General features: G+C 34.7%; 1 protein-coding gene across 2 annotated transcripts in view; it reads right to left on the reverse strand.

Annotated features, from left to right (window-relative positions):
- LOC106054424 (MAM and LDL-receptor class A domain-containing protein 1-like) overlaps window positions 1-11538 on the reverse strand; it is a 72267-nt gene extending 60729 nt beyond the window's left edge. Inside the window, exons 1-6 of one of the 2 annotated variants that reach the window (XM_056044468.1) lie at window positions 11289-11538; window positions 3855-4007; window positions 3143-3411; window positions 2806-2899; window positions 2512-2667; window positions 561-911 (exon numbers count right to left, since the gene is read on the reverse strand). In XM_056044468.1, the coding sequence (XP_055900443.1) occupies window positions 561-911; window positions 2512-2667; window positions 2806-2899; window positions 3143-3411; window positions 3855-4007; window positions 11289-11358 (1093 nt within the window). In that variant the 5' untranslated portion in view covers window positions 11359-11538. Of the gene's footprint in view, window positions 1-560; window positions 912-2511; window positions 2668-2805; window positions 2900-3142; window positions 3412-3854; window positions 4008-5684; window positions 5710-11288 lie in introns of those variants that run through there. The other variant, XM_056044469.1, reaches the window with a different exon arrangement.
- Between the last annotated feature and the right edge of the window lie 231 nt (window positions 11539-11769).

Below are 11769 nucleotides of genomic sequence, written 5' to 3' on the forward strand. Positions count from 1 at the left end.
ATAGCTGGCTATTTAGGGTTATATAAAAGTTATTGTTAGTTTGGAGCTTTGAATAATTTTAGTTATTAAGGGAGTTATGTTTAGGTTAGTATAATAGTAAGTATGTTATTAATTTTGAAGATGTAAGAGGATGGCCCAGAGAACACTTTAGTTAGTGAATGTGATTTCTAGCCATAAAAAAAAAAGAAATGAAAATGATCTAATATGGTTTTAATTCAATGACTGTAGCATAACTTTACTTATGTCTTTTGGATATTATTTTAAAATTTGGTTATTTACAGATAAGAAGCCTCAAAAAGAAACATTTTTCTTTGATTTTGTGCAGTACCTACTGGCAAGTGCTAATATAATAAACCATTGCTAAACTTTGTACCTATATAAGTTTAGACCTTTTTATATTTTTCCCAAATTCATTATGATCTACTATGTTTTAATTAATCTTATTTGTCTGCAAATCACTTGTGATCATAATGAAAAAGGTCACCTAATAAAAAAAACAGCCAAGAAATTAAAACTGCATAAAACAAAAATAGTTATTCTAAATGGTATCGTATATTTACCATTATTTTCACAACCACCGATTCTCAGGCTAAGATCATCAAGAGCAATGTCGCTGAGATCAGAGGAGCCAACAACACCTTCAAACTCAAGTTTTATGATAGAGTTCATAGCACCAGCTACAGAGACTTCAGCCATCAACCACTGTGAACCTTGGTTACCAGCACGATGCCACACTTGCTGCCTACTTCCATTAGACAAACGATACACAGAGAGCTCACCCATAGTGTCCCCATACATGCTATACCAGAACTTCAAGCAGACATTTGTTACATTCAAAGATAAATTTGGAGAAATGATGCTGGTTTTACTACTTGGTGCCCTGGTTGTAGCTTCCATATAAACATAGTGACCTAAAAATATTCATTTATTTGTATTAATACACACATAAATATGTTAAGTAAAGTTCCCCTTTCAAACCTTGTGGTCTATAGGGCAGATGATGTAAAGGTCATCTATTTCTGTGGCCCATGGTTTATGAGGGTGTCATGTGGCCAGCACAACAACCAACCGCATTTACTTTTACCCAACAAACGTCAGGTACCCATTAGATCTGGGTGGACTCAGAGGGCGCCCTAAGATCCCAAAATTAAAAATCCCAGTCTTCACCAGGATTTGAACCCGTAACCCCCGGTTCAGAAGCTTTACCACTCAGCCATCACGCCTCCATAAATATGTATTGACATATTATCTCTTTGGTACATAATTTGTCTGTAGAAAATGATATAATAACATTTATATACAGAGAGAGAGAGAGAGAGAAAGAGATAGAGAGAGGAAGGGGAGAGAAGATAAAGAATGAGAGTATTTATAGTTGCTGCCAGTTTATATAGCTGCTGCCATAATAATAATAATAATCTTTAATGTCCATATGGAAATTTGTCTTATAATTTGTGCATCACAAGAAACAAAACATTATAACTATAGAAAACCAAATTATACATTCACACCAAACTCACTCATAATTTACATTTGAAAAGTTTATATTAGATAGTTGAATTTGATTTAATGGTATGATTGTAAGGAGAACAAAAGAGTTTTTGTGTCTGTTTGTCTTTACTATCTGTGTCTTGTATCTCTTTTGTGATGGTAAAATCACAAAATCCTTCCTCAAAGGGAGATTTTTTATTTCTAGCTTTCTCATGAATGTTTGTCTCAAACAGCTGCCCTAATGGGGTTTGCTTTTTGCCAATGACTTTACCAGCAGCATTTAGGATTCTTTGAAGTTTATTTCAATGTTCAGATTGCAATACCAGGCAGTGATATTAAGACTTAAAATATTGCAGATGTGAGTGTGATACTAACAAGAAAAAAAGTATCTTACACATCTGTTGCACTACTAGGAGGCTTTACCATTGAATTATGTGGATAACTAAAATGTAAACATTAAGACAGTTTAGCATCAAATAATAAAAGTGAAAATGTGGATATTTACTATGGGCTGGCTCTGGCAATTAAAAAAAAATCCTGAACCATGGCAATAATTGATCTGACCACAAAATTGGATTTGCAAGTCTTATCAACTTGATGGTGGAGTAAGTCAGTAAAATGTAGTCCAAAAAATGTTAGCTGACCAATTGAAAGTGCTCCAACAAAAGCTTTTTAGAAGATTGATGTCATATATATATATATATATATAAGTGGTTATGGCCAGCCTTAATACAGACACATTTGATGAACAGGTTCTACAAATGAAGTCCAAAAAGGGTAAAAGTAGATCAGAAGAAAATCAGCTGATAAAAGGGTTACAATCTGTAGGTATTAAGATGATGATGAGGGTTGCCACTTTGGATAATGTATAAATACCCAAAAAGATGTGCAGAAAAACAATGTAGAAAAGACCAAACATTTCTGTTGTAATTATTTATGTGAATCTATGTATCTTTGTGTAACTGCTTACATAGAAATTGTCTTTCATTTACAAGTGTTATACTGCTTTTAATTTATACTTACCAATTGGAGTTCCATAAGAATGGTCATTAGTTGGCCCTGTACCTTGTGTACCAGTAGATGAAGATTGAAGCAGCCACAGAAACCATGAACTACCCTGTGTGCTATGTGTAAAACCACACATTCCATGTTCAAAATCACAGTCATTATTTACTGAAACTAAATTTTAAAATCCTGCTTTTGAAATGATGCTATAATAAGCAAGTTTTGAACAAAGATAATCTGTTTAAAGCATGCTAAATTTGCTAAGTTTTATATAAGTACAGAACAACTTTTCCCCAAAAAAACAATACTTACAATTGTTAGAAGGACACACATATGTTGCTAACTGAATGTCATCAATACAAGTAGAACCAAGATAAGTAAGCCCACGCAATCCTACTATTTGAAGCTGATTGGAGAGAAATTTGACAAAATTTTTGTTCATCTTTTTAATAATTTTTTAGAAAAAATATGTACAGCTAAGTATTGCTAACAAAAAAATAGTTTGTTGAAAAAAAAATATGTATCAATATGAGACTTTTGAAATCTAGGACCTAAAAAAGTATATATAAACTAATGTTTCAAAAACATTTTTAAAAAGTGTAGTTGTAAATAACATTAAAATTATAACAAAACTTAAATAATTGCCTACTTGATAGTTTGAAATATCTACTGTTTCGATCTGAGCTTTTCTCCAGTAAGGTCCTTGAGTGCTAGTACGCTGCCAAAGTAGTGTTTTTTGGTTTCCTACTATTCTGTAAACCTGGATGCCATCCACAGAAGGACCATACAGCCAATACCAAAATGTCAAACAGTTGCCATAAAGAGCATCGCTTGGAGAGATCACAGGGGAGGTAAGAAATCCTGTATCATTTTGCCCATGTACTTGGCTGATTGGTATGTGCAAGAGATTTCCATCTTCTGGCAAAGGAGAACACAACAGAACATCAGTTGATTAAATACAATATAAATAAATGAAATATTTTACTCAAATATATTGTTATGACCCTACATTGCGCACTGTCATTTGGTGCGAGACTGTGCACCATAAGTCACAGGACAGAGACACGCTAAAGGAGAGAGGAAGTAAAAGTTGGTGGATGATTAGAGAAGAGATGAAAACAAGGATGCTTGGAATGTGATTAGTTTGGCTCTAGATCTAGTTTCTTATTGATGATTAAACGTTCTATTTTATAATCTTTTCGTTGAGGTTATTTGGCTAAGTTACAGCAATGTGTAAGGAAACTGAATGCAAGGATTCCATAGAGTAGGCCTACTTCCAGGGCATAGTCCAAATCTTACCTTTCCAGCTTTCACATAGGCTATTATATGCTTCAAAGTAAATAATGAGATTTATAACACACCAGTTCCTAGAGTATGATCCTGAGGGGGAGAGTAGAGATCTAATCCTTGATACTCTGGTTGTATAGACTCCCAGTCAAACTGATCATTTGTTTGTGTTTCACTCCATGAACATCCAGTGTCTTCTTCAAAGGAACAGTCATTTGGTCCAAGGCCTAAAGAGAAAGGTGACAAACTATAAATTCTAGCGCTATATTGGTATAAAATCAGAAATATTTTTTTCATAAAAGTCAATGGGTAAGGAATTAATAATATGGCATCTTTTTTTTGTCCCATTGTCAATGAAGACATTGTTTTTCTTGAGATGTCATGTTTTCAAGTAAATTCTTAAACATCCTGAAATTTTCTGGATTTATTTTTAGGACAAATTTAGATTGCTTGATCGATCTATTATAATATAAATATTACTCAGCAAATATTCTTAACTAGATCTAAAATCTTGATCTAGATCTATATCTATCTAGATATATATTTTTAGCCAATACAGTGTAGCCTACATTGTACAGATGCTAGAATCTAAGTACAATAACCAAATAACTCAAGTTTAAGTGCACAGGCCAAAAAGAAACCCAATAAAATATTTAATCTTTTGTCAACATCAGCATTTGGTAAAAAAAATTTAGATCTGTGTTTGTTATTTCAGGTCCTAGAAAAGCCCTTACCAAAGACATGCCCAGAAGACAAAAATAAAACTTAAAGCATTATACATAAAATACCCCAATCATCCTTAATCTTAATCTATCTGTTATCTACTTAATATGCAGGTCTACAAAATATAGAACTAGTACCAGATCTAAATCTAGGCAGTCTTCACCTTCACCTATCCCTTAGTCTGTTGAATACTCAGAAAGACACAAACAAGATAAAGGCCCATTCCTCGTTCCATATGCTAGAACAAATTTGTGCAAATGCTCCTTCTTCCCTATTGCCTGGGCAAGCCAAGAAAACCAATAACTAAGAAGAATTTAAGTCGTTGGTTAACATGCATGACTAGATGCATGATGCCTAGGACGTAATCATCTTCTTTTTTGAAGTAAGGTCTATATTTTATAAGATAAAATAATCATTGGAGCACCATGCATGATGACTGTCTTTCTCCATTCTGCTCTTTTTTTACCTAGAATAGAAAATCTTTCAATCAATGCCAGATCTGTCCATTCTATAATACTGTCTTTCTTTGTCTGACTCTTCTTCTTTTTACTATTATTATTGATGTGTTAGCTGAAGAAAGGTCTCTGCAAGCCCTGAGGACCTTGTGATATATATATGGACATACAGTTACAGTTTTAGTTTCTTTGTTTTAAACAGTGGTCAGCAAGTCACATCTTGGGGGTCCATTTGGCATTGTTATCCTGTTTCAAATCTTTATTTGTGATGCAGTCTGAGTTGAGTCTACCGACAAGATCTCTCTATAGTTATAGTCACTCTAGTCCTAGATGTCTATAAATTAGTAAATATATAAAAAGAATCTATCTAGATCTACTATTCATTATTAAAGTATTAGATAGATGTAGATCAGGGGTGGGCAACCTTTTTCCATCGAGGGCTCATTAAAAACATTTTGGAATATATATGTATATATATAGTCACAACTTTAGAACTTAGATAACTGTGTATAATGTCTTTTAATTCATATTTACACTGGTATTGTATTTTACATTTAGGCCTACTTTTCATATGTGTTACACTCCGAATTTAGAAATAACAAGAGTTAGCAATTTCTGAAACTAATTTTAAGTAAATTTTTTCAATTTTATCATTGTCCTTTTGTATCACAATAAGTTCACCACAAATATAAAATTGTACTAAACGTGAAATATTTAACTGTTTACCCTCGTTCATAATGTTGCTGAACTGTGGAACAAGCTTACTAGTTGTTATCCTTGTGACTGATGTTAAATTTCAGTCAGTCCGCATCAACCTGTTCTTACACTTTTTTATTTTCAAGAAAAAAAAACTAGTTCACATCTGGCACTCAAAAAACTCCCTCGGAAAGAATTGACTTGAACTTCTCTTTCAGGTCATAATTTCCTTGGAGGTATGTCCTCTGGAGCTGAATCAGTTAAGAGTTTATATTAATATAGTTGGGATATAATTAATTGATTAATAAAAACAAAAAAAGTTTTTCTCAGTCAAAGGACGGGCATCATAAGTTGTTACACTTGCCATCTTGTTCCAAGCCAACTCAACACTTTCAACACATTTCTTTATAGCATTGAATAAATACTGGTTTGATTTTGTGTATTGAACTGAATGTTTTGAAATATTGCCAATAAGAATAATCTTCGTTTATTTAAAACTTTTTAGAATGTTATGTAAAGAAAATGTTTCTTCAGCCTTTATTCATAATAAGTGATAAGAATCAGAAGCTTCAGTAATTTCTGTAGATATTTACAATTATTTATTTTAATATATTTGCATTTTTTATATGTATAATAATCCGTGGGCACAGCTGATTTCTGTGTATGTGTCCGCTACGGCATGTGGACCGCAGTCCATAATTTGCCGACCCCAGGTTTAGATAGATCCGAAGAGTAGTCTCTTTGTAATTTGTAGAATATGTTACACTCTTCAAGAGTCTCTCCTATCTAGTGTCAGGCATTCTATCTAGACTAGAGATCTGGATTATTGATCATGGCCATGGAATCATGTACGTTGATCTATATGGCCTATCCTATAGACCTAGATCTATATATAATCTAGATTTAGACTTATATTATTTTTTACATCTAGAGCTAGATCTAAGACTACGGCACACTACAGTAGGCCTATTGAAAATAGATCTAATTAGGACTGTACAGCTTAGTCACGCCTAGTGTATTGACATAACACGCTGATTGTGATACTTTAGCACAGAGATGCCCAAACTACGGCCCGCGGGCCAGATCCGGCCCGCGACGTGCTTCTATCCGGCCCGCCAAAGCATTAGAACAAAGTGTAAAAATAAAAAAAATAAATTTAAAAATTAAAATGTTGAAAAGATATTCTATTTCAGTTAGGATTCTCACTCATTCTTTGATGAATTCCATCTTTATGTTTGGTATTCTAATATTCACAGTAAATATTTTTTGTTGTTGTGTTGTTTTGTTCAATGGCGATAAAACTAGACAGCTATTTTTAATTCTTGGAAAATTCCGATACTGTCTTGAGCTATCCGTGTCCTTAACACCTTGTGTGTGCAGCACAGAGCATCATTGATGCATCGTTTTGGGTCGTGTTCTTTTGATGTCAAAGCGATTGGTGCCGTTTGTGATTTAATGAAATGGGAGAGCCTAAGAAACGAAAAGTGGACTCTGAATGTAGAAACTTTCAGGAAAAGTGGACAGATCTTTACTTTTTTGTGGAATAGGATAGTAAGCCAACATGTTTGACTTGTAAAGAAAGTGTGGCTGTTTTTAAAGAACATAACATTAAACGGCATTATGAAGCCAAACACATAAACACATATGGTGGCATTCTTGGTTTGAGCCGCGAAGACAAGATTGCCAAGTTACGACTAGAGATTGGGGGATTGACAAGAGTATTTAACAAAAAGAGACAAGAAAATGAGTCTGCGATAAGGGCAAGCTACAGAGTTGCTCACATCTTAAGTAGAGCAATGAAGCCTTTTTCCGATGGCGAATGTGTAAAAAAGTGTTTGCTAGCAACGATGGAAGAAATGTGTCCTGAAAAGAAGAATACAGTAGAAGCTGTCAGCCTTTCTTGCTTGACAATTACAAGGCGAGTGGAAGATATGGGGGTAAATCTTCATTCACAATTAAAAGACAGAGCAGCAGAATTCGAAATGTTTTCTATTGCAGCTGACGAGTCCACTGACATAACTGATACTGCGCAACTCTTGGTACTTATTCGCGGTACAAACAGCAATTTTGATATAACAGAGGAGTTAGCAGCTATGAGGAGCATACATGGGACTACAACTGGAGAAGACCTGTTTAAAGAAGTGTCAACCATCATAGAGGACCTTGCTCTTCCTTGGAATAAATTAGTTGGAGTGACTACTGATGGCGTTAGAAATATGGTTGGATGTCACAGCGGAATGACAGCAAGAGTTATTTAAAAAGTTGTTCAGTCAAATGGAACTGAACCCCTGCGGCTTCATTGCATCATTCACCAACAAAGTCTCTGTGGAAAGGTTTTGAATCTGGACCATGTGATGTTGATTGTGCTCAATCCGAATATGAAGACGTTCTATTTCACAATGAAGTGCTTGGGGGGGGGGGGGGGGCTGGTTAATCCGAGGAAAAGTATTAAAACGTTTTTTTTATTTGAGACACGAAATTGAAATATTTATGACCGATAAATCAAAACAAGTGCCACAACTGAACGACCCCTTATGTTTGTGGGATTTGGCTATTTTATGCGACGTCACACCACATCTAAATGAACTCAACACCAAACTACAAGGGAAAGACAAATTGATTTCGCTTGTGTATGCAGACATATGTGCTTTCCAAACAAAATTGCAACTCTTCATTCAACAGGCGGAAAAGGTGCATGTTGTCCACTTTCCAACCAGTACCACTCTAAAAATGATAAGCAGCTAAATATGTCTTTCCCTAAAGAAAGAATGATCCAACTTCTGAGGATCTTGATGAATTTTTTCAGTGAAAGATTTGTGGATTTTCAGAATTTAAAACATCCCTGCTTGACAAATTTCAAGTGATGCAGATCATTGACTTCTACTCCATGTTACCTGCAAAAGCGTTTCCAAATCTTCGAAAACAAGGATGATCACAATGTTTTCAAGCACATATTTCTAAAAACAAACCTTTTTCAATGATGAAACGGCCGAAAACCATGTTACGTCATTGCCTCACGGATGAACAGCTAGATTCAGTGCTCCGACTTGGTGTTTCATCTATGCAGCCAGATATTCAGAAGATGGTTTTGGATAAACTTCATGCATCACATTAATTTATGTAAATAGGTCCACAAATAAAACTATTAAAAATAGCTTATTGTATATTACATTTTTTTTTCCTTTTTGGTGATATGGCCCGCGACACGAATGCCGAACATTAAAATGGCCCGCAGACCTAATAAGGTTGGGCATCACTGCTTTAGCAAATCAAATAGGCTACTCATCTATATTGTGAACTTTTTAAACATAAAAATAAGGAAGATTATTAACAGAACAATAGGCTTACTAATCTACATCGTCGCCAGAGACATAGAATGCTTCGAACCAAAAAAAAAATTATAGGCCTACTCTACAACAAGGTGCGATTGAAATAATGGTCACGGTATTAGCAGATATATTTAGATCTATCCTGTAGCTCTAGATACCTATAGTTACTATAGTGGAAGGTGGGATTTTTTTAGTTGCAGAAGCAGGTCTAATAAAGGCAGTTCTTGAGTCCCACCCCCAAATAAAATTCACCCCCCTCCCGGCGAGGTGGATTGAGTGACTGGTTTTGCTTCCTTTTATTTTTATTGGAGGAGAGATTTTATAATGTCAAACCATCACTAGCCGTGCCATAGCCGCTAGCATTACCAAAGGGATTTTGAGCAGTGGCATAACAAGCTATAATATAATCGTGGGCCCGGGTTGAAAAATATGACGGTGTGCTCCTCCCCTACATTGAGTAAGAGATAAAAAATCTAGCCTTCATGTAGGCCTATACATCTGTACGTTTTTTTTTTAAAGGCATTCCTATGTCGTAATATATATATATATATATTTTCTAGAAGTAATGGTGAATCATTACATTCAATGTAGTTACAACTTCTTACATTTACTTAGACTAACATTCTCCCGTGCTGTTCGGCACAGAAGCCGATCTCAAGCAATGTCTGCAACCTCTTTCCAGCTGGTGTTCAATGCCCTCCATAAAGGTGAAGTGCCATGTTGGACGAGGTCGCCACTGTTTGCGTTTTAATCATATCTGCCACCATGTTATTGATCTAATTGAAACGTGCAATTTATTCAGTCGTTTGGTCAAAACCTCATTAAGTGGTCGACTGCCAGTTCTGAATAGGATTATTTTTTTGGTGACCCAATCTCTGTGACTCCTAAAATCTTTCCAAGCCACTTCTGCTGAGCCATATTTAGCCTTAGCTGAAATTTTGTTGATGACGTTTATATAACTTTTGCACACATCTCCGTTGGGATGACGATTGTGTTAATAGGTGGATTTTTGCCTTAAAGCTTTTGGCTTGTTCAAACAGGCCGTAACCTTTGGAAAATGGCCCCTAGTAGTCTCATGACAATCAATTCTTATACGACTTCTTCAAATTCTCTGCCTTGAAAGCATTGTGTTGCGCATCAACACCACATGATCTAGCTACTTCTGCAGACTCAATTTTCACAATCTCAAGGTTATTTCTGAAAAGACTTATTTCAATGTTGATATACTTTAGTTGACTCACCAGCTGCCAACATTTTTTGACTAATTTTGACTGGACCCACACTCTTGGCGTAGACAATAAGCAGAAAAAAGTATCGAAATTTTCTTTACTTCCCTGATTCATGAATATCTGCGTTCTTTTCCCTTTGAAGAACACAAGAATTTGTAGCCTACTAACACCATAAGCACATTACTTACAATATGTAAATCTCATGTGTGTAGTCACTGAATGAAATGTTGTGTCTGTTCTATTTGTGTGTATGTTTATGTTGTGTTGTCTTTATATGAGATATGAGTCCTTGTAATCACAACAAATTTCCATATGGATCAATAAAGCAGTCTTATTCTTAGTCGTGACTTTATAGAACAACATTATTCATTAACAAACTTTTAGGACAAAACTACCTACCTATATCTGTGTGTGTATGGTGTGTATGTGCAAAAGAAAAAAAAATCACCCCCAATCCCCCTCCCCCGAAAAAAAAACTGGCTACGCCCATGCTTATAGATATTGGACTGGTTATGCGAACCCTCATTATTAAAAATGATCTATAAGGGTATTTTAAAACAAACTCTAACGTTGTAAGAACAGTGATTAAAAAAAAAGAGAAAACACGTAGGCCTACATATTTAATGCATTCATTATACTGTAAGAAAAGAAATTATTAAAAGTATAATATATATTTGCACAATTAAGCATAACTACTGCTTTTATTGAAAGGAAATAGGCCTATTTATGCAACATAAGTTTTTTGTATAATAAATGCATGTCACGCGGCTCACGCCTATACCTACTTTTTGCACCCACGGTATATTTTTTATATAAGCTAAAAGACACACCACATAGGGGTGAAACAATAGCCTACAAAAACTATATACTGTAAGCTCTAGTTAGATAAAATGTTGTGTAAAATAATAATATATCGTCCATGTTAAACAAAATATTTAGGCCTATTACTAAGAAAGAATAATCTTATTGATAGGAAAACAAAGTGATCCGAAAGTCTTTCTGTCAAATATTACGAGCCTAATTCAATCATTTCACCTCATTCACACAATTGTCTACATGTCGTAGTGTGCAATTACCTTCCGACAATGCAACAACTATTGCCCACAAAAGAACACATTTCCCAACACTTGGCACTATATCATACATCCTCAGCTTAGAGTTGGCATCATCTTAAATTTTCAGATATAACAATTTAGACAGATATCTTCTACTATTATTCTAACGTAATCCAACATCAGATGTAACGAGAATAAATGCAAAGAAAACTTTCCCGCCTCGTTACTGCTCTACAAGTATCTATTACAGATCAAGCTATCAGTGTGCTATCTTTTAAATGTTTTAGTCCCGGTATCGAGCATTCATATATGTATTTTCTGTCAAGACTGTAAACGTAACTTACAGTGTAGTGGTCGCTTCTTTTTATCGCTTTTGATTCTCCAGTGAAAATATATAAGATTTGAGGTTTCCTTATTAGTGCAAATATCACTTCTATATAGAATAGACAAAGGTATCCTCAAATACTAATGTTTCCATATATATGACAGTATGCAACATTAT

Source organism: Biomphalaria glabrata, chromosome 10 (assembly GCF_947242115.1).
Source record: "Biomphalaria glabrata chromosome 10, xgBioGlab47.1, whole genome shotgun sequence".
NCBI classification, from domain to species: Eukaryota; Metazoa; Mollusca; class Gastropoda; family Planorbidae; genus Biomphalaria; species Biomphalaria glabrata.